At 37.4% G+C, this 27,217-nt stretch overlaps 1 protein-coding gene across 6 annotated transcripts in view; it reads right to left on the minus strand.

The window, feature by feature from the left end:
- Positions 1–15,769: 15,769 nt before the first annotated feature.
- The window catches only part of PHKB (phosphorylase kinase regulatory subunit beta), a 67,826-nt gene continuing 56,378 nt past the window's right edge, over positions 15,770–27,217 (minus strand). For all 6 annotated transcript variants that reach the window (XM_027685168.1, XM_027685165.1, XM_027685163.1 and 3 more), the window contains 6 exons: positions 26,187–26,389; positions 23,397–23,531; positions 20,700–20,829; positions 20,202–20,309; positions 18,739–18,879; positions 15,770–16,442 (listed from right to left, as the gene is read on the minus strand). In XM_027685168.1, the coding sequence (XP_027540969.1) occupies positions 16,305–16,442; positions 18,739–18,879; positions 20,202–20,309; positions 20,700–20,829; positions 23,397–23,531; positions 26,187–26,389 (855 nt within the window). In that variant the 3' untranslated portion in view covers positions 15,770–16,304. The remainder of the gene's footprint in view (positions 16,443–18,738; positions 18,880–20,201; positions 20,310–20,699; positions 20,830–23,396; positions 23,532–26,186; positions 26,390–27,217) is intronic.

The raw sequence follows: 27,217 nt of genomic DNA on the forward strand, positions 1-27,217 counted from the left end.
TACTGTGTCTTCAGCACCAATGCTGGTTCCTGTCAATTGACTGACATTATCAACTTCACCATCACCAAGAGGTGTAGATGACAGATTAAGGGCATTCTGGCAACCTGTGAAGACTGAAAAGTGTGACAAAATGTTGCATACATGCTTTGTACATTAAAGTTTTATATATATGAGTTTTATGACTGTCATCACAAGTTTTTACCCCCAAGGTTTGTATATTGATTTGTTTCGCTTTAATAAGTTTTTTTATTCTGTTCAGTATGACAGTGATGATGGCTAAATACTTAGTCACAATAGAGTAAAAAGGGTAAAAATCTGTTTTAAACTAAGCTTTATACGTGTGATTGATGCAGTTGTTGATGTGTATTCATAGATAACACAGCCCTGGATTATGCATGAACTAACACATAGAACAAAAACGTCAACTAAACTGGTATGGAATTTATCTACCACTCTGCATGAGAAAGGCCAGGATGGTAATGCAATTGCACTGTTTAGAGAATTCAGGTGTCAATGAAGTATTTTATGTGATGGGTTTTTTTGCCTCAAGTATTAAAAAACAAGCCGATGTTAAAAATAAAATATGTTTCATGTCACTGCGGCATTAGAGAAGTGCTTTTTCAGATTTCACAGATGACAGCTCAGGTTCTGTTAAGTCAGGATGGATTGTGTCAGTCCCACTCGGTTACAAAAAGGATAGGAGTGATAAAAACTGACAGTATGCTGTGGTTGGGAAATAAAATCTCGTTTCCTCAAACCTGGAATGGAATGAATGCAAATTCTCATGAAGCATTTTAGTACTCTTCTTGACACAGAGGGGACTCTTAAGCAGAAATAACTGCTGTTGTCTTGGATCTGATTTTCTGCTCTGTGCACCAAGTACAACTCAATGCAAATAATTCTGCTCTAGTGGTGCTAATGAGAGAGTTTTGTTTTACCTCTTTTTTCTGTGTTTAAGGCAGTCTTTTCAATAAACATATTCTAACTCTTCTTAATTTAGAATTTAAAAAAAAAATTACTTTGCACTTAAATAATTCTCCTAACCTGATTTTATTTTCTTATGCTACAATGGAATTTTCTTTCCAAGGTAGTTTTGCACTAACAAATGCAGCCATAGAAACAACTTAATGGCTCATTTTGCTCTTTGTCCTTTAATACCTCATTTCTTTTTTGTTTCTGCATATGTTCAGAATCTACAGCATGTCAAATACCACATTTCCTAGTTTTTGTTCAATAAAGATTTTCGAAATGTTAATGATTTAACACAAACCTCTTAAATCTTATTGTGCTATTCAGTCTTTGTGTTCTCAATCCTAAATATATCAAGACACTTAAATTTCTTTCTTTTTCTTTCCCCAAGAATGACTCCTGTAGATTCTAGAAAATCTGGAAAAATACAGTATTGTGGTTTAATGTGTGCTATATCTTCTTGCACTTATTTTTGAACTGGGATTGTCCTAATGATGGTATACAATGTACTAAAACAATTCCTTCTCAGCCTGTGAAATTCTCCTTTGGTGCAGCTGGTTTTCTAATCAATGCTGGGACCTTTCATGTGGATTACCTGACTTGGTATATTCTGCAAGGAGCATTGCACAATTTGTTCTGTGTTTCTGGATGACACTGTCAGGAGTTTGCCTTGGGAGGAAGGGTATGAACCTGTAATTCCAAGGCACCTGCTTTTTCTTGCCTCTGTGTCTTTGAACTTTTATTTGATCCCTCTGATTCTCCTTTATGTGGAATTTTTTTCCTGAAGGTACAACACCAGTCTTCTTTCAAGATTAATTCTAGACCTGGTGAATGAGGCAGACAGACCAGTCTGGGGCCTGAAGCAGCTCCAGTGATGTCCCAGTTAGTCTCTGAAGGAAGGCAGAAACGCAACTGCAAGGAAAAGTGTTCCCTGTCTATGTTGTGCTTCCTTGCACACAAGGAACATGGTGCACACCGTGCAGGGCAGTCCTGGCAGCTCTCCTTTCCTTCCTTTTCCTTGAGTGTGAAACACTCCGGCATCTGGGAATTTTGTTGTGTGTTGTGTCACAATAACGTGACACCTTTTGTAAAGACATCACATCAGTGCCCTGTTTGCAGTGCATAGCAAATTGACTTGGTGGCAGTGAATGCTGCAATGTGCAGCTCACAGGAACGGATTGCTGCTGAAAATGGGCTTTTTTTTATGTTAAAAAATGCTAACTTGACAGCTGTGATTTAATAAGCAGCATAACAGGTGCTGCAATTTGGGCCATTTTCAATCTCTGCCATCACACGTGGGCAGATTTGGAGGCTGAGACATGGGTCACTGCTGCAGCAGGTTAATGAAGTGTGTTGCATTTTGCTTTAATTCATGTTATAAAGCTCAAACCGCATCTTCCAGCTGTGCTTCCACTGCATGCTGAAGAAGTTTTTGAAATGATTTGGTCCTTGAGACATCAAACCCACATATTTATAGATTGGAATCATTATTGTCCTTCTATTGTGGTTGTTTTTAACACTGAAGTTGTCTGTCAGTCTTTGGGAATTTTCTCTCACTCTACCAAACTATTAAAGATGTCCATGTAAATGAGAATAACAAGTCGACTATGTAATGAAGATACAGAGTGTGCTATCTGCATGCAGTGCATTACTAGTACCACTTTTCCCTCCCAGTTTGGTTTTACTTTTTTTTCTTAAAGCTAAAAGTAACTTTACAGAATGAATGATAACCCTTGTTTATGGAGATTTGTCTCTTAAGTTTGTCTGTGTTCAAATTCAACATATTTTGTAAAGAAATGCAGTTGCTGCCTAGCTTTCCTCTTATTCCTGTAATTTTTTATGTTATGCAATATGAAAAGTTCTCTGGAAGAAGTAGTAAACAAGCAAAATTTTTATGACTTAAGGTTTGAATCCCCCATTTATCTAACTGATGTAGCCTGGATATTTACTGATACAGCATGTCATGACAGACAAATTATCCTTATGTGCTTCTAGGTATCCCCAGCAATCTATAATAGCAAGTTCTATAGTGGCAGCAAGCTAGAAACAGTGTGTGTGCAGGGAAAGCTATCTGATTACAGAAATAAATTCTGCTTCCCCAGAATAGCATGATGCTATTTCAGTCTTTAAATCATTTAATTTAAATAGTTCCTGCCTTGAATTGTTAACACTCTCCACATTAATGTCTTGGGTTTTTTAAACCTTGCCATGCAGACTTCTAATGAATATGTATCTGTATCCCCCCCTCTGGCTATGTAGTTAGACACCAGAAAACTTGCAGTAGTCTATAAAGAAAGCCTTGGAAATGAAGTAATTCTGTTATTAGACTAATTTTTGTAGCACATAATCTAGATTTGTCCTCTTTCTATGGCTTAGCCCTCTCCTCCTTTATAAAAAGAAGAGGAAAGAGGTATACTCTCCTGGCTAAGCTGCATGGACAGGAAAAGAAAATACAGCTGTGCTAGTGAAGCCATGTCATTCTCTGTTGGATTTTTCCTTTTCAGTCTCCCGTAGCCCTCTATGCCTTTTTTCCTTTTGTTGGTACTTGCTGACTCTCATTAATGATGAATACAGGGAAAGCTGTTTTGGAGGGGAACCTGAACAGCCAGTACTTATTCTCTAAAAACAAAGTATGTGTTTGAACCAGTTTGTCATCACAGAATTAGGATTTCACATTTCCCTACTTCTGTCCTAATTGCTGTATTGTATCAGTTGTTCCAAGTCTAATTTTGTGGCTTCCTTTGAAGTGTGGAGCAGGGGGATTGTTTTTGTTTCATGGAAGTTGCTGGGATATGGGATAGGCTGCTGGCCATTCCGACTACAACAGTTTGGTGCAGTTGGAGAGTGCAGATTTGGGTGGAAGTCTTTATGAAACAGGCTAGTATGCCCAAAAATGTGCCCAAAAATATGCCCAAGCACAAGCTTTGCAATAGTAAATAGCAAGAGTAACTAACTAATTGTGCTTTGAGAAGAGGAGGCAAAAAAATCTTCTGACCTGCAGCTGCCATGTCCAGCTACCTTCTTAGTTCTAAGCCCCCAGAGGAAAAATAAACCAGATGCAGGATCTTTTTATCTGCTCACTCTTCCTTCTCTTTGCATGGACAGTTGTGTGCCCTGGAGATGTGCAGGGAGGGAGGCTGGGGGAGGAGGTGAACTGGACTGGTCCTGCTGCTGGTCTGCTTGGTGACTCAGACTAACAGCTAGAAAAGCTTGCTTTGCAGCAATATTCAGTTACCTTCCTGTGATATCTGCGTCTAGCAGAACTTATAAATCTAATTTGTCTCTTAATTTAGTATGAGGCGTTCAGTCTTCAATTTGCATGCTGTGCTAATCACTCAAAACTCAGCTCTGCCACAGTCAGTCTATTGTGTGCTCTCTAGTGTAGTATATGTTGCCTGTTTGCCCATTAAAGAATCGAGAGAGTGTTTGTGGAATTCTTATCAAGTCTCCGAGGTAGAACATGCAGGAAGGGCGGCCAGTATAAGTGTTGCTAGTCATTCAATTGAGAAAACTCAGAGAAATCTGAAACCACTAGTTTGAAAAAGTTATTCAATCCAGTAAGAATGAAATTTAATTAATGTTCACAATATATTACACCTTCAACTTAAAGAGTTCATTAGAACCTTGGTTTTGGCTGGTTACTGAATATAGGCTTTGAATTTCTGAGTTATATTTTTAAATCACAAAAGAATTCGTAATACCCTTATCATAAAGGATCTTAACATATCAGTTCCTCTCAGAGAAGTTAATAATTAATATCAAATCTGTAAGAGGAAGGAGTTTGTAGTTCAAAATAAATTATAGAAGAAGTTGACACAGAAAACTCCCTTGGCAAACCTTGCGTATTTATTGAATCTCTGTGGAAATAGTGCCTGATGAGAAGGGAATCCAGACTTTCCTTCCTTGCATTTAATCGTGTTTTCCTCCATCTTTTGAGAAGGTTGAACTATTTAGCTTGTTTCCTCACCACAAACAGGAGGCATAAGATTTGCTTACAAGGATGATACAGTTTAAAGTTTAAAATGAGACTTCTTAGACACATCAAACCAAATAAAAGCTAACAAATTGGTAATAAATTCTATCTTGATTACCCAAGAAAATTCTTCTTTTGAGATTTTAATTCCACCTTCTATATTTACACGTGACTTGCTTGCAGTCATTCTTGCATATTCGTAGTACTTGCTTCAGTGTATTAAATATTTCCAATGAGCTAAATAAAAATTTTTTTAAGCTTGATTCAGAATTTGTGTCTGAAAGTGTCATATTCTGGGATCACTACAAACAAGTGAAGTTGGACATATTTGTAAAGCATCTTTTATAGTTGTCCTAAAAGGAAATATACCTTCTCTGTTGGTGGTTTGGTTTGATTTTTTTTATCCCCCCACCAAGAAGACAAGTTTCTTTCTAAATTTTATTGGTATTGCAAAACAAGCTGTGCAACATGAAATCATTTTCCCAGTAAATATTGCTAATATTTCCTTGTCCTTGTAGTCTTTCTCATCTAAAAAGAAAAGGTAAAATGTTGGATTTATTTTCTTCTCTTGTACAACCTTTATTTTAACAATGTTGCCTCTGTGGGTGGGCTTTCAACAAAAAAATTCAATATTTTTAACATATCTATTGTCATCAGGATTTTTGTGTGAGAGGGTGATTTAAACTATTCATTTGAAAATTTCAGCTGCTTTGTTTGTGCTGATCTAATTGTTGTAACCATGGAAACTGGAGGGGTAATGCCAGGCAGCTGCCTAGTTCTCTTCTGAAGTGCTACTGAAGATTGGCAGTACAAAACTTCATAGGCCAGGTCCCAGTCTGCAGGCTCGGATATTGGAGATTTTCTGTAAGATTATGTAAAAGACATGGGGAATCTTCTAAAGTAGTTTTTGGTTTCGTATCTCCCTGTGGACTGTTACTTAGCAAATTAAAAACTGGAGCCGATGGCCTCAAAGGCATGATGCTGTAACCCTTCGAGAGCTGGATGGAGCAAGGTGCAGAGAGAAGGGACTGCTGTCAGCAAGAGTCAGTGGCAGCCTCAGGAAAAGCAAATAGGTAACACTTGGGGAATTATTCCTTGTTATTCATTCAGATGCTGATGGAAACTTTACCATTGGCATAACAGAGCAGCATCAAACAGTTCAGCTGAATGGATTTGAAAATCCTGTGCAAAAATATCCTCCCTTGCTGGCACAGGGCCAGGGTGCATTTTTGATAGAAGTCATTTAGTAGCACTGTAGTAAAGCTCATGTATTCATTATAACTTCATAGCAGTTTTTCAGCACAAATAAGTAAACTGTTAGATTTTTAGAGTATTATCAGGGATACTCCATAGTGGACTTCTGCATTACAGGGCAGTTCTTCCAGGAAGGTCTGGATGCAGCTGTAACACAGACATGGCTTTGTTCATGAGCAGTCCTAGTTGAGTTTGTGTTACCAGCCTTCCATGAAGGGCTCCTCTCAAGGAAGAGCTAAAATAGAGCTCTCTACTGCATTGACAGCAACCTTTTTCTATCCCAGAAGTGTGGATGTTCTGAGGGTCAAACTTTGTAAGACTTGTATTGATTTTTATTTGATGCTTTGACTGATCAAAGCTACGTAGATGTCAGTGGAAGTTTCGAATGCTGAAGTGTGCTTTGTATAATTTTGTATTATATTATTATATTATTATATTATTTGTATTTTATATTGAAAATGATTTGTCAGTGAGACAGTATGAAAAGTTTCCTTTATGTACAAGGCTGTTTTTTAGCAATCTACAGTTGATTAAAATTTTTCTGGTAGGAAGCTCTGAGTAAATTAAACTTACTGCCCTAATAGATCCCTGACTGAGATGCAGATGAAATGTGCCACATTTTGACAGGGAAATGAACACAAGAATTGTTTTTCTAAAGGTCCAGTAGAATTTGAAGCTCTGTTTCTGTAACTGTGAAAGTCCTATATGCTTAGGATACAAATAATTCCCTATGCAATAACTGTGTCAGTTATGAACAACAAATGAAAGAAATCCTAAGTCCTGCAATGACATCTTTGTAGGGTTTTTTTGCTTCCCTGTCTTACACTGAACCAACTTTTAGTGGAGGCCTTTACACCAATGGCAACATCCTCTGCAAAGCTCTTTACAGCCTAAGGCTGGGGGCGGAGTTTTGACTTTTAGTTGAAGCCTACAAGAGTGTTTGCAGCACAGACTTGCTAAGTCTCACCTGTGGTTAATCTACAGCACAACCTGCTTATGAGTGCAGTGAAAAGGGGAAGATTTCTTACATTATGCCAAAGAAGTAATTTTTCTTCATGGAGATGGCATTCCATCTTCTGCAAGAGTTATTATAAAATGTTAGTGTTGAAACTGGTGGCTGTAGTCTGCAATGGTGTTGGTGAAAAAATACAGTTTAATAAAGATACAGCTTTGAGGGTGGGTTAGACAAAGGTTTGTGCCAGCTCAGGTGAGAATTACTTTGGTCATGTGACATGGGTGCCACTAACGAAGATGCAGGTGTTTATGTTGTGTCTGTTCCTGTCCCTGTAGGAAACCAAATGTTTTCATATCAGCTTTAAGTATTTGCATGTGAAAATTACATGTATAGAGTTTGCAAGCTCAAAAACTGTATATATAAAACTAAAAATCAGCTTAGGGGCATGCAGGAATGCAGATTAGGTGTTCTGTGGATTTTTGAATGAATTAAATTCAAGGCTCTTGCGGCTGCTTAGTCTCCTTTTTGATATTGATTTCAATCCCTTAACGATTGTTTAATTGCCAGTTTAGGGACAGCTGATTTTGTTTCAAAGCAATGACAACAACAACAATCTTAAAATGATTTGAAAGAACAAAACACTATTGCCTGTGAATAATAAAGTCAGGTAACTAATTCTTTATTTGTCCTTGTCCTCCATTTTCTCTCTTACAAAATGACTTGGCATCTTGAAGCCTTGCATTGCAAGGAACTGCAAAATATTTTTGAAGAGTTAATTTCTGTCATGAAGGTTGGTTCAGAGCTGTGTTCCAGTGTGACAGGTCATTTAGATACAAAGGAAATAATAATGTATCATGATGGACTAAAAGGGATAGCTGACATCCCATAGATAAATATTTACTTCTCCTTTGTCCATTTTTGGGTAGATTACATTAAAATTAATAAACTGCTGCTGTCTTTTAAGGTTTATCCTTTTCTATATGCAAATTGCACTGTCGTTAGGGCAGTGACACTGCAATCTGTGTAAGGGGGATGTGTCAATTTGCCACATAACATCTACTCCAGCTGCCTCTTAACCTCTAGCATTTATATTCTGTAATGTACAATGTATTTTTGCATGACAAGTAAAGTGTTCTGAAATAAACGCATTTAGAGCAAATCAGAGTCAGCTCCAATACAGGAGTTGAAATTGTAATCAGGTAAAGATTTTTTTTAGTCAATTTAGGCGATGAGATATTTAATATAAAAGCTTCAAGATACAAATGAGTTCTCATAAGCCCACTATTAACCTGCTCTAAGGTAATGAATACTCCAGTACTGGGAAGCAGACAGTGTTAAGGTAAAAAAAAATAAATATCCAGAAGCAGTAAATTCATTTTGTCACTTGAGCCTTGACCCAAAGCTCATGTGAATCATGGAACAGAAGCAGAGGCTGACAGGACCGAATCTGAAAACCTGCATTGTGAAGAAATCTTAATTTTAGAAGAGTTAGTGAACTTTCTCTGTTTCTTTTGGCCAATGCCATCAAAAGACAGGAAGGACAACATGACAATGCCTGCATGATAAGGGGATTTCAGAAACAACTTCAAAGAGAAATGAGATCCAAATACTATTCCATGTTTGCATGTTCTCATATCTAATTATCAATATTTCTGAATATAAGTACAGTTTTCTGACAAAAATAACTTTCAAGGCTAGGATCTTACAAAGTATTTTCATTTTTAAAATATACATATATGTACTTATTCAAATAATTTTGGTTTATATGTGGCATGAAAAGTGTCAGCAGAAAATATACATGAGGAGGGACTGTAGCCTCCCTAAGCACAGTATTTGAACAGGTGCCTTCCTACTCATCCATGAGAGGCAAAGGAACCTGCCACGGTGGTGGGGCAAAAGTCCTGTGCAGTTTTTCTGTAAAACCTCTGTGCTTTGAAAAGAGAGATCATTTTTTGCAGCTACAAATACGAGGTATTTGTGCTGTGGGCCAGTTACTCATCAGTTGCTTCTTGCTGGGAGAAGAAAAACCAACCATTCACTCCAGCAGAGATCAGAAAATCAGACTGCCAAGTGAGACTCGCCATTTTACTGTCATTTTGAAGGATTCTTGTGAATACAATAATTTATCTTTTCCAGCATCATATCAGTGATTTGTGTACAGTCTTTTGGGAATATTTTTGACGTTACTGCCCTGGGTGAAGTAAAATTGGGCATGGGAGAACGCCCGATTCTCTTTGGAGAATTACTAAAGTTGTTTTTCTGATGGTGGTGTATTTTTGCTTCTTTTAACCCAAAGTGCTAACAATATTGGGGGGAAAAAAAAACAAACCAAAAATCCTTTTTCTCAAGTGTCTATTATATCATCTTGTGCAAGATTTGGATATACTAGCTGACACAAACCAGGTCTTTCTGTTTACTTTTTCAGATGCAAATAAATTTCTGTTTACAGAATGAGCATGCTAGTCTTCAGTACTTTTATCTAGGCTAAGAGAAGCTTTAACACTATTTGTTATGTGTTTGTAACACTTCATAAACAAATAATGCATAATTCATCCCCTCGAATGACCACAGTGATGCTGAGATTAATTTACGAACCCAAACTCAAACATTTATGGTAGAGCATTCACAGGAGAATTGAAAGTTTGTACCATGCTCTTGAAACGTTGATTTTTCGAATAGTTTTGCAACAGCTGTGGATTCATTAGTTTTGTGATGGGACCTTTGAGATGAAAATCACTAGTTTTAGTAAATCCTCTATTTTGTCTGTCTCTAGAATACAAATACAATTGCTCTGTTAGTGACTCACTGATTTATTTCTTTTTCCAGAAAACCTTCATTCTCTCTGCCCAATGTAAATCCTCATTACTGATATTTTGTATGGTTCTCATTAGACTGGTTAATTTTAATGTTGTTCTTGAAATCTGAATAAATCCCACAGAACTTGTACTGTGCTATAATTTATTTCAGCAGAAACTGCACTATTGATAGGAAAAGAAACACTTGTATTTAAAGCCCTGAGGTCCCCAGTACTGCAGAGGAAACAACATGGTGGGGAAGGACATTTGTTGCCAAAGAAAAGCATTTTGGATTTAGTTAGCTAGCTCAGTCTGGAGGCATGGCATGAAGGCTTAAAGGATTCTTTTTCTGATTGTTAAAGGCAGTTTTGTTTCTTCTTACTTGCTATGCTTTTATGCCCTCCTAGCCAGCAGTGTTAGACACCTTCAAGTAGATGAGAATCCCTGTTAACATTTTCTTTCTAGTTTGTTTTTATGACTTATTATCATTCATAGAACAGATGCATAAGCACTGTAGGTTAAGAGAACATGCTAAAAAAAGACGATCTTCTCTAAGCATGTTGTTGTTTCCTTTATAAATTTTGCAGCATAATTTATCCCTGGGAAATGCAAGTTCAACTCTGCAGCATACCTAACTAAATACGCTGTGCCTGTCCCCGGGAAACAGATAAATTTTGGGTTTGCTTGCCCTTAAGTCAGATTAGTCATCTCTGAGAGTGTGAAGTGCAGCCAGGTGACTCACACACCAGCAATACCAGTAATTTCAGGTTTACTGGCCTGGCTCATTGACAGCCCTGTTGCTGATACAGGAGCCTTCAATAAGCAGACCAAGAGCTTGAGATGCTTGTATTCAGTACCAGTCCAGTTCAAAGAGGAATTAGATTATATGTTTTAGTTTCTGGAATATAACTCAGAGGGACATACATGCATTATTATTCTACAGTAATGTGGTAGAAAGTGGGTTTTGGGGGTATTTTTATAAATTATTTTCTTGTGAGTTACTTTTTAGCAAATTGTGTGTTTCCTACCAGAATGGAGTGATATGCAAGTTTTAGGTCTGTGGTCATGTACAGATGTAAACCAACACAAGGTCCTCTCTTCCTACACGCACTTGAACTTGAGTGGATTTCTTGATGTGCCAAGGCATAGAACCTTCACACCCCTTTCTTTTGATAGTTTCACTAATGTGAAAATTGAGTAAGAAATGGTTCCTGCATAACTTTTCTTTCCTGTGCATGATGTCACCCTTTCCCCCTCTCTTTTTGACCTCAACTTCTTTCCTAGAAACACCAGCTGTGGCATTCTGAAAGGGCTGTCTAAGCTTCATGGCACTTGCCCATAGGGACAAGGATCAAGTGGGATTAATCCTGTTTGGCACCAGCAGGAACCATTGTTCCAAATAACATCTCTTTTGTCTCGGAAGGTTGTTATTTTAGGAAAAAAGAGACAAGATTTTTTACTTGATCTGAAAAAAGTAGCAATTACCCTGTGTGTATTTAGGTGAAGAGGGGAGTCGTTTAGTTCATTTTCCCCTTCCCTTGTCAGAAACACACACTGTTACAGAATTCTCACACAAGGAGCCATTGCAAGCCTTTTTGGGGAAGTCTGTCTGATTCAGGAAAGACCCACCACATGTAGGTTTTACATTCCTTATATCTGGTGTTTCTGCATTTGTTTTTGTTCCAGCTCCTGCCAATGTGCAAAAGGAAAAGCATGCTCAGGTGGAGAAAACCTGTTTATGGTTCCCAATATCAGAGTGCTGCATAGGCAAATGAAAAGAATAAAACTTCCTTATTCCACTCCCACAAAACAAACACCCACAAAAAACACAAGACCACAACACCAAGGGGAAATTCTTTAAGTTCTTTCTAGTTCAGACTCTGCTGTGTTTCCTTCTTACCTTCTCCCCAGTATTCACACACACACAACCCATGACTTGTAATTGAGGTGACAGGAGCAGGAGTAGGTATGGACAGTGTGTAATCCTGTGACAGGAGCAGGAGTATGGACAGTGTATAATCCTGCATGTTTCCTTTGGGCTCTCAGCAGTGTTTTACAACACTGTTTCATTTTGTGTTTATGGCAGAGCATAGATTTTCTTGCTTATTTAATTTTCTCTTCCCATGCTGCAAGGCTTAGTTCATTAGCTTAAAAGACTGTCACGCTTCTGGAGAAGAGAATATGTCTGGCAGGGGTTTTGTGGATAGTAATTATCTAAAAATTCAATCAAGTCGTTCTCTTGATTGATTTCTGGAATGAAATATAGAGGCTTCAGTGGAATTAATTGTATCCTAGTATTTTTCTAATTTATGTTTTAAGCATTAGACTGCCCCACCACTCCCACTTCCTTTGGTACATTTATTTTTTTCCTCTTACAAACTAGCATACAAAGTATCTTCAAGGTATATGCTGTGACTATATCATTGGCTTTTTTTTCATTAAATATGTCTTTCAGTGATATAGGTATTGCATTTTTACAGACAGATAATTTTCAATCTTAAAAATGCCATTAGTAAAGCAGGTAGACTTTCCTGAAAACTGCAGGAGGTACATAAATGTAAAATGACACTGATTGTGAACGATGACCGTTTCTTGAGGAATTTATTTTCACGGCATGAACTCCATGTGCAAGATTTAAGGAAGTATTTTAAATAGCAGTGAAAACAAAAAATAGGAGACCTAAATTACAAAAGCAGAATGATGACCCTGACATTAGCTCAACTGGTTAGACCACAGTGCTAATTACACCAAGGTCCTGGGTTTGATCCCTGTATGGGCCATTCACTTAAAATTGGATCCTTGTGGACTCTGATCCTTGTGGGTCCCTTCCAACTCAGAATATTCTGTAATTTCTCTGTGATATTATCATGTTAACCCTAACGTTGCTGTCATCAGACACTGCTTGCTGATAGACCTTGATGACAAAACATTATTCAGAAAAATGCCCCATGAGTGTTGTGACAGCACCGCGTTTGGACTGATCCAACAAAAACCTGTTCAAATCAGGATCTCCTACTGTGTTTTCTGCTATGGTGCATTAGCAAGTAATGAAGAGGATTTCTCAGAGATTTATTTATTATTAACCTGGTTGTCTATTTTTTTCTATTTCTCTTCTGTATCAGTTGCACAAACTGATCTGTAAGCAAAGTAAGACTGAAAAGTCACATGGAGGGAAGCAACAAAGCAAACAGCAAAAATGCCAGGAAAGCCTTGAACTGCATGTGTCAACTTCTTACCTTCTGAATTCTGCCGAGGACTAGAGCAGTTTGAAATGTCTGATGTGCTGTGAACATGACACCTATTAACTGTCACAGTAACCCACAGTGTGAAGACAACAGTTTTGACAAATCTGAAGGTGACCGAGTTTGAGGGTGAAGGGGGGGGTGGGTTTATGTTTTTTTACACCAGGAGTTGTCACTGCAAGTTGGTATTTCCCCTCTTTCTAATGGCAGAGGAAAAAGGGATACTTTTTTTTTTCTGTGATTTGCTTAGCTGAAATAGTTTGGTCTTCTTCTCAAGAGCATCTGATAGAGGAACCTGGGAAAAAAAACAACCTCATTTTACTCAATAGCTAAACTTTAACCTTTTTCAACTACTGTTTTCCTATTGTTTTAATGGATCCTACTTCCCCTTGAAAGCAGAATGGTTTTTGAAGTTTTGGAGCACTGTGAAGGTGTATAATAAGGAACTGAATGGTGTGAACCAACACTGAACCCTTTGGGACTTATTTCTTTAATGGCTGGAGAAACTCTATTGCCAGCAGCTCTTGTCAGTACACAGGGCACTGTATTGACTGTTGCACCTCCAATTATTAATTTGCAACCCCAAATACATCTCTTTCCTTGCCTTTTTGAGGCAGAATGTTTTCAAAGAAATTAGGACCAAGTTTATTAAATACTAACCACACATTACTTGACCTATGGCTGTTTAAAAACCATCTGGTTTACGTTTTATTTTCTGCTGCCCTATTTATTCTCATAAAAGCTTCCCTTTCCTCTGTGATTTCAAACATTGTATAATGTAGAAAACTGTTTAGTAGAAATTGTTGTTTCTATTCCAATTATCTCATCTTATCTTATAAAACTATAATTTTACAGGCAAGCTATGTGAGAGCCATTTGTGTCAAGCTCCTGTCTTGTTCCTACTTCACCAAGAGAAAAATTAATGGTATTGTCCTTCCAGACTCAAGAACCTTTTTCAGAGAATGTGGACTCTGCTGGATTTTGGTATCTTCATCTTCTAATCTATCCTTATTTTGTAGAAGCCGAAAAATTGTCGAACCACAATTTCATAAACTATGTTTTCAAGGCTATAAAGGAAAACAAGAATAGCTTGCATGGATTTTCATTCCAAGCTTGAATAAGGAAAAGTAGTGACTGGCATTTTCATTCATTTGCAGTTATAAACGTCAGACCAAGATCAGCAAATCTGAGGCTTACGAGTAACTGAGGTATTAATAGAGTAAGAGCAAAAGAGCAGTAGCAAGAAATGGTAAGAATTAAAGTGCATTAACATTTTAAATCACAAGCAATTGCAAAGCCAAAACTAGAGGCACTGCGTAAGAAACTGCCAGTGCTCCTGGAGTAATCTGTAGGTTTTGTAGATAAAGGACTGCTTCTGTACAATAGGATTTACAGTTTGTAGACAAGAGTTATGTTGTATATTTGTATGGCAAGATATACATCAATTTCAAATAATATTTTTAAAACCTCTAGAAATAGATGTGTTTGCTACCCATGTAATCACTGAGCCATGCCCAGCTCTAAAGCTGCAAGCAATACTTAAAAAAAAAAAAAGGGCAAATGGAATTTACTGCAGTTGATAACTCCTAGGACAGTAATGAAGTAAAAAATTGGAGGATATGTTGGATTGCTGTTTAAGCTAGTGGCTCATTCAGTATTTAGCACTGCTGGTAATGGAGCGTGCTGGTGAACTGTCACCTTGTCCCAGCCCTGCTGCAGCCCCGCAGGCAGCAGCTGCTCCCGGGTGCTGGGTAACCGGGGCTGCCTCTCCTGGATCTTCCTCCCTTGTCCCCCCTGCCACCTCTACACCATGCTTTGAATGAGAAACGTGTTACAGCAAGGAAGAGCAGTGGGACCACTACTCTAATAGCCCAAAATCAGCTTTTTCAACCTTATTCCTTCTCCACAGCACTTGATAAAAGATTTGTTAAGGGTTTAGTGCCGTTATGGATTGGGAAGGCTTGATGCTGTGAATTCTGAGGAGGTTCTGCACATCAGGGCAGTACTAACCACTGCCCAAGTGCATTCAAATAAATCCTCTTGTGCCCAAACTGTGACTCCATCAGCTTTGCCCCTCTCTCTTTGAGTAAGTTAAACTACCTGCCTTTGACATCAATATGGCAACAAGTGATTCACAGACGAGCTGGCACTGGTCAGCATTAATTAGGAGGTCAAAAGTTGCCACTAAAGTCAACAAGAGTCACTTTGCGTGTCACTTAAAGTATTTTTATTGACAGGTTTTTTTACAAGCATTTGCTTTTTTTTATTTTCACCAAAATAAAGCATTTTGCATACAGTGTTTTCACACATTTAGGAGATAAATAAGTGTATTTTGAATTTTTTAATGCAAAGATAGCATATGTAATACAAACTTATTTCTTCATTGATGTTAATTTTAAATACAGCTTGTTTGCCCTTTTTTTTAAAACAAACTTTTATCTTGTTACCATACATTTCCCTTGTTAACTTCCAGATGTTTAAACTACAGTTGGGAAACTGCAATGATATGTATTGCTAGAGATAAAAAGTTGCTCTATTAGGATGAAACCTGTATATCAAGTTACCAACTGGTAAATTAAAAAAAAACACCTTAAAAGAATGTTGTCAATTTAACTGATTCAGAAAATCTTGAATGAATAACAGCTCTTTAACCTTCACCTACAATTCGTGTGTAAAATAGTAAGAAAATAATCCAATTTTTGTATTTCCATACTGATTGGTATGCATGTTAATTATGGTATTTTCTGAATTTCATTTAGAATTTACAATAAACTTGTTTGTAATTATAAATAAATAGAGGTATAAAGACAAAAACTGCTTTTCTTTTGAAGTTAACCAGCTACATTAAGTGCATAATTTAAGATCATAAATACATTCTCATTCAACTTAATCAATTATCATTGGACTAACTTCATGTGCTCAGTTACATGCTGCATAGTTGAGAAAGAAAAAAATTAGGTGGCACTTGGTATCTTTAATGGCACTTCTTTCAGCAAAGGATAATATGCATTTGTATTGCTAGCCAGGGTTACTCTTCAAAACAGTATTTTAATATATGCTTGAAAAATACATAGAACACTAAGTAAAGCAACAATTCCTTTTTGTGTTTCGAAGCTTCAGCTGATGGTACAGGGATCATCATTGCTTGGTTTCATTTCCCCTTCCAGCAATAAGGTGATCACAGCTTTACTCAAGTAGCTGCACGTTCCCTTCTTCCCAAGTGGGTGAGTGTTGTAGAAAGCAGTCATGTCATTCTGCAGGACAAGGAGAAGATGCTGCCATTAGTGCTGACCATGGAAAGCAGCCAAACACAGGGTTACAAGAGGAACATCACAAATACGTCAGAAATGCAAATGTATTTTTTCGGAGTCTAAAGCTACAGAACAATTCTGCTCAATTTTCAGAAATCTCCCATATATACTTACCTTAGCATGTGCAGAACAGATTACTAAGATTTACTGCATCTATTTCTTCATTGAGTTTTCCAGGACTATACAGATACCACCTTCTTAGTATTCTTTTTTAAATGTCATAGCTGTCAGAGAACAACTGCTCTCCTAAAACATGCAGCTGGATGCTGACTGTGGGACCTCACTGTGCTGCCACTGTACAATTGTGAGCCAGAGCCTTGGGTGTACATGGAGATGTAACACTGACTGAAGATTTATTCAGAAGGAAAAAAATCCAAGATCCACAGGTATCCCATGAACTAACTCATTAATCAGTTCACCAAAATAGGTGTCCTTCACCCAACACATGTTTTTCACAGTTAATGATGTTAAAACATCTGGTTAGTCTCAAATTATATATTAGCTGCTATATAAAGGCTCAACACTAATTCAGGAAACCGGTTACTTTTATTAAATCAAGGGCAGAGATTGTGTGGTGCAAACATTAGACTGCTGAAGTTTTAAGGTGTGTTTGAAATTACTGGAGTAAATACTTCTGACATTTATTACATGCTAGCAGGGAAGTAGCAAGTATCAAAATATTTGCAAGTCAGTTTTATGAAAAGACCACAGTTCAGACAAATTAGGAGTTTTTAGCAGTGTTTTTTAGGAAACTTTGAGACAGAACATCATAAGAACAATCCTAAATAGGATACAGTTAGCTGCCAGCAGGCACACACCTGGGAATATGAAGAGGCAGATCCCAGAAAATTTACGTGTAAGGAGCTGGAATTTACAACAACAACCTTAAACATACTATTCACAACTATAAATAACGATTTCTTTCTAAGAGTCAAAAAGGCATCATTCTAAGTAGATCTGGCCTTGGGAAAAAAATCCATCACTTCAGTGGAAGCTAGTGCAGCGCCGGTAAAAACTGGGATTTGCATGGAATCTTTCTTTCTTTATAGGTATTGGGGATTTGCAGATTGTCACAGAAGTCAGAGATCCAGTGTGGAGCTGACACTTAATAGCCCTTTGTGTGGATGATGTGTGATTTTGTTATGGCCACAGAGTCATCACCCTCCAAAATGGGCCAAAAGAATTGTAATTTCAAGAAAACTCTGTTCTTGTATAAACAAAGGTGCTATGCAAAGCGACATGTTGCTGAGGCTGGATATGTGGCTTGCTTTCAAACCTTGTTACAAAAAAACTAGTGGCAAAAGAGTGAACACTGAAACATTTGAAAGAATTCCTAAGGAGCATATCCTTCCTTATCTTTTAAAGGAGCTAAATTCAGCAAGAGGAAGTGCTGTTGCATGTCAATGTTATGAATCAATAATTCTTCAGAGCTAGCACAGATATTTTTGAATATACTGGGCACAATAAAATGCCAGACAGAGCGAGGAAGATCATCCTCAGCAGCACAGGGACTTGTCCCACTGCTTTATTCCTATTTCCTCCTTTAACCAGTTCAATAAACTTGGCTTTATCACAGAATTTCAGAGCTTTGAGGCACCAAAACTTGTAGTATATTTGGAGGTCTCTAAAGCATAAGCCCTACACACTTCTAGTGAAGTAAATATTAGAAGCATTTATTCATTCATTTGAATGTTAACCCTTAGATATCAAAAGCTTGCTAGGGCACGAATGCAACTCCAGCACAAAAATCAGTAACTAAGAACAGTTTTGTATTTCAAGTTCTTACATTAATACCGTCAAAAAGAGTTCTTTGGTTACTAAATTTTTCTTAGTATCTGTGTACATAAGATCTTAAATCCACACTTCCATGCTGAGCTTTAGGTTTTTTATTTTCTTATTTTTAACTCTTCTCTGTTCTAGTGTCCCTCTTAATGAATTCTGTCTCCTTTAATAAGCAACTTTGCAAGCTTTACACAGACTCCCATTTCAGAGCTATGTAACACTGAGTGTTCTTCCTGCCCTAAAATTTTGAATTTACAAGTCAGCAACAAAGTGTACCTCTTTCATCTCTGCTTTATAGACTCTCTGCAGGCTTAGGCAGCACTTGGGTATACTAATTCTTAATTTGTGTTCCATTCTGAACTCCTATCAACTGTTTTTTACTCTGAACTGCACAGAATTAACATTTATAACTTCAGTAAGAATGGTGAATTCTGTAAGACAGCAATATTTTACTCACTTGATTTTCAGCTCCCTTTGAACTGCTCTGATCTTTCTGAAAGTCACGAAATGCTTCTTGCACCACTTTGTCCAAGTCCACTTTGTCCTGGAACTCTAGCTCAGGATTTCTCTCCAAAATAACAGATATAACCATCAGCAACTAGAAGGCAGAAAAAGACTGTAAGACTTTAAATTTGATTTTTTAAAATTCAGGTTACATAATAGCACTGCTGGTAATTGCATATGCCTCTTTGAAGCAGGAAGCCATTTAATAATGGCACAGGTAATAGTGCACAGATAATAGAATTCTGACTTTGATAAAAGAATCACTGGAAAAGCAGGCTTTCATGAAAGGTTACAATTGCTGGTGACTACCTAGTTAAGGGCACTGTGTAAATGATTGACATTAACATCTAACTTGGCTGGGAGCCAGGGAAGTTATTTTCCATTTTATTCAGTTCACTGTGTGGCTGCACAAATGCTGGTGCTCAAACAATGGAGAGGGCAAAAAGCAGCAAACACTGACCCTCAGCATTTGGTATTTTGAGGCATAATTACAGATTATATGTCATACTTTGACAAAGTTTATAAAAACCAAGGTCCATAAACATCAATAAAGTCTCAGGTCCTCAGAGTTTACATTCCTTACATCTGAAAGAGGTTTAAAATAGAAAGGTGAGCGTGACAAGTGTCCTGTTGAAACACCCACAAGTGGGCAGTGGAGTCTGTACTGGCCATGTTGGGTTTGGTAATTTTGGTATCTTTTAGCAAAAATTGGGGATGTTCCAACAACCAGCCTGACCATTAGCTGTGAGCCAGAAGGGAGAGGGATTTGATTTTCCTGTGGAGCAATACTCACAAGCACCAGGGGCACATACCTGGGGACTAACAGTGAGTGCTGCTGACAGCACCGGTGTCAGCTACCAGTGGTACAGGTGCTCTTGGTCTGTTCCAAAAGCAAACATTATGTGCAGTGGTGGGGGGGGAGTTTAAACAGCCTCTTGCTTTACTGTTTGGTACAGGAACATGAGGAAATGGAAGTTATTTGATTCATTAATATAAAGCAACTTATTAGAGAGGCCTCAGCAAAAATGGAAAGAAGAATCCTTTGGAGGGCAAACAGACTATTTTAGAGCAGTTTTGGCTAGACCTAGAAAATTGTTAGGAAAAGGCATGGGCTAGGGACTTGAAGGAAAGATACTTTGGAATTACTCCTTATTAGTTTTTACCTCCTGTGACCTAATTGTATTGGTACTGTCATTAATATTTTGTAGAGGGGAAGAACATTAAGAACTTAGTATATTCTGAATATGTTAACAGGAACCTGTTTAATCATAAACAATTTATGGAGAAACCACTGAAGCAAGTGTTTCTATTTAAATTGCTAATTCTTCAGATATTTGAGCCTGGGTTATTTTTTTTCCTTCAGGCTGTAACACACTCATGCATATTATAAAATTTCATTAATTGTTGGCCACAGACCTCTACAATAATTTGCCTATATTGTGGCTGGTCGATGTCTTGCAGCATGTCTTCAACCAAAAGGGAAAAATTCATTTCATACATGGTCATATCCGATAAGGTTGGTTGCTGAAAGATAAATAATACTGTTACTCAAAGACCATATGCATTAAATCAAACCCACCCCCAGGTAGGGCCTGTTTACTTGTTGAATCCTACTCAACAAAGAAATATGACCACTGTAGGATCAAAAAGGGAGCAGATTTCAGAGTCCATGATTTGGAAAGAGTTTTCTAGACTTATGCTTTTATGAATGTGCGTTAATAGAAATACTTGGCTTCCATTCTATTCTAATTGTATTTTACTCCCCCCTCCAAAAAAGAACTTGAAAACACTTTTCTGTTTTTCAATTACAACAGGAACAAGTAAAACATCACGACATAAAATAAACATTAATGACAAAATAATTCACCATTTTCAGGTAGAACAGAAATAACCGAGCACCTCTGCTGATTTTACCTGTGGTAGGAATCTCCCTGCCACTATCAAACCATTGGGGGTCCTCTCGAGGATCTGCCACACCCGATCATAGAACCCGGCCGGAGTTCGGTTGAGAGAACCGTCAATCTGCCTCCTGTTCAGCCAGCTCCTGGGGGCAGACAGGGGGAAACCTCACGTGAAAACCTCTTACAGATGCACAACAAAGCCATGTTCTGTGCTGTGAGCCAGTAAGGTGAGCAGTGACATCAAATACCTCTCAATATGCACATGCAGTACATGTGCTTTCAGGCAAGGTTCACTCTAAACAAACACAATAAAGATGCTCAGTGTGCAGAGATCAGAATGTTATTTTTAGGTGTGTGTTTGTTTTATGTAACTGGAGAAAAAGAATTAACTGTGAAATCTATCCAGTGTAGTCCAGTAACAGCAGCAGATCGAATTCATCATGTCTAATCATATTAGAAGAACGTATTTCAGCAGAAATTTCAGCTGAAAGGTAAGAATTGCTGAAGGTAGGGTTTTTTCCTGGTGGTGTGTAGAAAACAAGTGGCCTGTAAATTTAGAAAATTCAACAGAATGGTTTTGTTGAACTAAAGCTTTGAACAAACTGAGTTACGTTCGCCATAAATCACAAATCTTGTTTGTCTTCAGAAGCGTACTGTCCACACCCTCTTTCACTTACATCCATCAAGTCTGGAATTTATTTTTCCTATTTTTTCTTCACAATATTATTACAGCAACGGGGCTTTAGCTACAGTGTTTGAGACACCAGCAATGTGTCACTTAACTGCCAAAAACTTGTGTCTACTATGATAGATCCATCTTACTCTCTGTACAGCTCTATCCTTGGATTAGGACAAGATGACTTCCATAAAAGCAGGAAGACCAGTGGTGGTAGAAATAAGAGGTTGTTTTCTTAATTCAAAGAAAGAAGCACTTGAAGATGTCAAAAATACTCTGACCTATACACATTACCATGGCAAGGAAGACAGTTTTGTAAACTGAAAAAGCAAAACGAGTTTTATAACTATTTGGACCATTAAAAGAACAATGCTCCCTTTAAAAAAAGGTTACTTGCAATCTTTTAACCTACATAAATAGATTCAAAGTATCTGTGGGGTCTGCACTCTGTTGGTGAGATATGCAATATATGCATCTACATGGTATCATATCCTGGAGGCCAGAGTAAGAGGTAGGAAAATTGCAAAAATTTTACCCTCTGTGAAAACTTGGAGAGAGGTTGGTGGTGGAGAGACTGGTTGGGGAGGGAAATAGACCATTAGCCCTTCCTTTATGACAAATTAACTGGCAGCAAGATATGGTGTCACACTAGCAGAGATTTTTTTTTATAAAGATCACAAGAGTAGGAAAAACTGTCACCGAAAAAAAAAAGGCAAGGAGACAGTGTTCTGTAGTTCCTGGCAAGAAGAGAACTTTTAAAAACGAGTCACTAATGGGCAAGGAAAAACAAGTTATAATTCTGTACAGGAAGAAGTTAAAGATAGGAAGTTTTGAAGGATATGCTGGCAAGCTTTTGTACTCAGATAAGCCCCAAAAAGAATCCTCATCCTCAGAAAATCCATCTGAGTGCTCTTTACTGACCTATGTATCCTGTGTTACAGGAATCAAAAGCAGAAGCTGCTGTGGCAATTCAGGAAAGATCTCTAATGATGGATGGTGCTTGAAATGCTTACTGTGATTGACCAAATTGTTTCCTAAATAGCCTAATACATAATGGAAAAAGCTGCAAAGAGAGACTAGGGGTTGTTCTGCTACAGTTTTAGGGGAATAATGTCAGCATCAACGTCAGCAGAGGCAGCAACTAAACAATAAGAATTTAAATAAACACAACCAAGACACTGAAAAGCACATGGGAGATATAGTACATGGCCAGTTGGACTGGGAGAGGAGACACCAATTTAAGGAACTTGTTTCTCAGGCATTACAGATTGGGGAAAAAAACCAGGTGTGTTCTGAATGAACCAGGAGCACGGGTAATAGGATGTGTTGTGCATTTCCTCTTTGTTGAGAGATAAGGCCATCATCCATTCAGTCAAAGACTATGGAAATTATCAGCTGTATTATGTGCCAAAGATTAACCTAACTTAACTTGAAGTAAAACCAAAAGGAAGAGTTTTGACTTCACTCTTATCAATACAGTTCAGTGGAAATATTGTAATCTTACCTTTTGTCTTGCATACTTTGTATCACAATGAATGCTCTTTTTGGCAGCTGATTACAGCTTGGAGAAAAGATGGCAAGTTTCAGGCAGTACCACTCTCTCAAGAATTCTAGACAACATCTGTTCTTAATTCATTTAATAACCCAGAAGAAAGAGGGCACTGAACAGCAGATAAACTCTTCTTACAAGCTACTTAAGTAGAGGTTATTGGGTAATTTTTGGCTCCTTTCCCCACGTCAAAAAATGTAATGTTTCATTTTACAGTAGACAGATCTCTTTTCTGTGGCAGTAAAGAGAATTCCACAAAGACAAAGCCGAAAAAGGAACATGCAATATAAAAGAAACAATTGTAGAACCCGGACACATACAAAAGAATGAAAAAGTGCATTTTCCTACCTTTCCTTAAATAAGTATATTACTGATTACAGATGCCTGGTGCTTTCAGGGGTGTGCAAAGCAGTTCAGAAACTAAATTCACTTGAACAGTGGATTATGAATGAAAACAGGTGCCACAACCCCCCACATCTCATTACCTGCCCGGCTGCTGTGGCTGAAGGACATCCAGCAGAAGCTGCTTCACTTCACTAGGGGACATCTGGTACAAGTCCTTGGCTGGCATATCCCCAGCACGGATTTTCAATTCATATTTCATAGCATGAATAATCCATCTGAAGCAATGGAAGGAATATATTTACTAATTAAATACAAAGTTTCCAAATATGAAAAATTAGTCTAATAAAATAGCTCATAAGAATTCCACATGATCCTTCTATTTGGCTGTCAGGACATGCATAAAATATCAGACTCTACTACTCGTACTGTTTGATTGGAACATGATATGAACTGAAAGGGATAATGCATATATTTTAAGAAATGTGTTGTGGAGCGTGCTTTCCATAGAAAAATTTGATTTGACTACAAAAAATTGATTGTAATTGACTACTAAAACAATTTACTATAAAAAATTGATTTGACTTCATCCCCTATATCCCATGTTCATTAAGGCGAACATTTACCTGGCTTTTGATGTTAAAATTCTTATTCAAAATTAGGCTCTGACAATATATGCATTTTGCTGAAGAGTTTTAAAAAGCCATTAAAATGACAAGATTTTACTTTTAAAAATACTTCAGGGCTTATTTATACTTTTAGCCTTTGAAACTCCTTTTTGCAGTCTGTCACACTTTCTTCTGCTACTCCCTTTTGAAAAAATGTGATTCACTAAGAATATGGCAACAGTGACAATTTTTAGCCTTAGGTATCAGAGAGGGAGACCTTGGCAAAGTATTGAAGGAAAATGCTGAGTTTTATTCTGCACATTATGTAAAACTAGTGCTACAGCCTCTAATGCAATATCAAAAGATGAAATAATGTATAGATACATTTGAAGCCAAATAACTGAGCACAGAGCTCAGTCTCTTACCATCTACATTGGATCAGTTCAAGCAGGTATTACTAACAAAAGGAAAAAGAAACTTAACTACTTTGTCTTCAAACAGTCCATCATATCCCCTGATCAAGTGTGGGTTACATCAAAGAGCCTTTCTGTGATTATCCCAAAATGCAGCATATTCTTAAGGGAGCTACACTGCCATCAGTATTAGTCACATTCCACAGCCACTTAATTATTTAGCCAACAAGGTGCAGAATGTCTGTGTTTATGTAAGTCAAGTCACAATCCTTCTAAAAAATTCTTAGTAACTACAGGCAATGTGGAGATGTCCAGCCAGCTGATCCAACGTTGCTTTAAATTTGATGTTTCCAAGACCATGCATTGGAGGTGGAAGACACCAGAGAAGATTAGGCAACATGGACATATTACATTATGCAGAACATACTACTTTTATTTATTTTAGCAGGGGAATAGTGTCCTTCTCTTGTTACTAAGATTAACAACACAACTGGCTCAGGAATCTGTCCTTTCCTCACTGATGACTCAAATGTGCCTGTGTGTAAGTCCCTCACTAGTATTTTCTCTTTGCAATGGCCTACAAACCACAGCAAAGTCAAGACTGGACCTTCTCCTGAGCTCTTCACTGATAAGAGAAGAGTAGAAGTCATAGGTTGGGAGTTTTTACAGTAATAGGCCTGTCAGCAACTTGATCTATTTCAACACGAAACCCTGAAAACAAATCAATAAGACGACACTAAATCAAATCATTACCAAAGTGGAATGGCATTTCTGTGAGAAGGTTAATTTTGCTCACTGGAGTGGGTGATAACACTGAAATAAAGGAAATTGAATCTCTAGCATTAACCTTGGAAGAAAGAAAAAAAAAATTGCAAAAAGGACTAGATACAGAGAATAAGGAGGGGGAGGAAAGAAGAGTAACATGGGTCTGTAGAGGGGACAGAAAAGCATTTAAGTGCCAAAGAATAGATGTATTCTAGTCAAATCTAATACAGGCATTTGAAAAATTTTTGGGTTTTATGATGACTAGAATGTACTGCTAAAGTGGAAATATGAATTTTGTCAGCTTGAAAAAAGCCTGCTGGTATCTACCTCCAGTGCTGAAATGCTACATTTTTCTCTATGGAAAAAAATATGGAAGATGGAACACTTAAGTTCTGATTTTTAAAGCATGCTCAGTAATTCTGTATATCTCAGTCAGTAGCACCTGGCCTCTTCAAAGAAGTGCTTATTCAAATGCATGTCTCTTCCTAAATGTGAAAAATAATTAACTCCTGTAGATAGCAGAGTAAATGCAGATACCAGGGAATATGACAATGCTCCAGCACAGACTATTTGTAGGTCACCTTGTCAACTAAATAGAACAACCCATTAGGTAAATGATGTTTTAAACTTGATTCAGCTTTGTGGTTCCTGGCTCAGACAAACCTATTCAGTATAGAACTGGACAACTAGGCAGCTGATGAACAGTCAAGGGGTGTTGTATGTTGTCTGCACTTGGGATACTGTTCAGCTGGGGAGTGAGGCTATTTGGTTTGAGGTGGTTTTGAAGAACAAAATTAATTCTCAGCAACAGAATCCAACCCCACTAAGGCCCATCATCACAGGGATCAAGCTTCGAAAAATCCTCTAGTTCACTGTACCAGCAGTAGGAATGCTCCAAATGGACCATTACAAGGATTGCCCCTCCTCCACTTTACACTATTGACTGGCAAATTTGAGAAAAGTTGTGTACCTGTTTTTGGCAAATCAATTTAAAGATGGCTTCCTAAAACTGAAGTATACAAGTTCTGCTGCATCATCTTACATAAACCATTTCTGCAATGTAGCAACCATCTGCATACATCTGAAGCATGTATGTTCTTCTGCAATACCAGTAGTAATAATGAACAATATGAGATACTTTACTGACCCAATCCGTATCTTCAGCATGCCCCTGAACAGCTCAGGTGAATTTGAGATGATCCAGCCAATATGTATGACAAGTTCCTGCTGAACTACAGCTTCTCTTTCATCTTGTAAATGGCATTTTTCATAGATTATGTTCTTAATCACTGCTGGGGATAAGGGGTTAGAAATAACTTCTTCCTCCTGGCCAAAAGCTCCAAGTGTCACCTATGGTATATAGAAAACAATTCAGAAGATACAGACAGGAATAAAAGCACTGGAGAAGCAATTCAGAAATTCAACTTCATCAACTCTGCTTTGCTTGTTAAAATTGCACAATACAAAAATAATTTTTTGTCAATGGCTGATGCTTGTTAATACTGTTAATTGGATGCTATTGAAGTAATAAACTTCACTAAAGACAACAATAAATATGGAATATATTTTTCTAAATTAAAATAAAAATGCTTTGGTTATAATCATAATTGTAACATTAGGTCTAGACAGTATTTCATTTCATATAATTCAGCTGTGAAGCTCACTTTAAATTCAAAATGAAATTTATAGTTTTGGTTTTTTATTTCTAATAGCATCCTAAAAGTTACAGCCTTTATTTTAAGAAAACACATTGCTGCTACTGGATTGTTTAACCACAGAAAAGGAATTTTGTCGAAATTCGGGTTTGTTTTTAATCTACTGTCAGTAAAACAGCAACACTAGTTTTTCTCCTATAATAAAGACCATTGTTATAAAGTGATCAATGAAGAAAAGTCAGGTTAAAAATCTGCAAATAGCCTCAAATCATGCTGCACGCAGGTGCAGTTTCCTCTACAGCTGTGGAGCGCCAGAAGCACAAACCCAGATCTCAGTCTGGAGTAGGACAAAGACAAATTTGTCACAACAACATTGCATATAAGCAAGTATACACATACACATACTTAATACAAAAATACATAAATATTCAATTAGCATTATTTGGAAGCAGCTATTCATGAACTTAATTAAAATTATTGTGCTGGGAAAAAAAAAATTACATCCTCCTTAGGAAAGGAAGAA

This window comes from Neopelma chrysocephalum, unplaced genomic scaffold, assembly GCF_003984885.1.
Source record: "Neopelma chrysocephalum unplaced genomic scaffold, ASM398488v2 Primary Assembly neopelma1_68, whole genome shotgun sequence".
Lineage (NCBI taxonomy): Eukaryota > Metazoa > Chordata > Aves > Passeriformes > Pipridae > Neopelma > Neopelma chrysocephalum.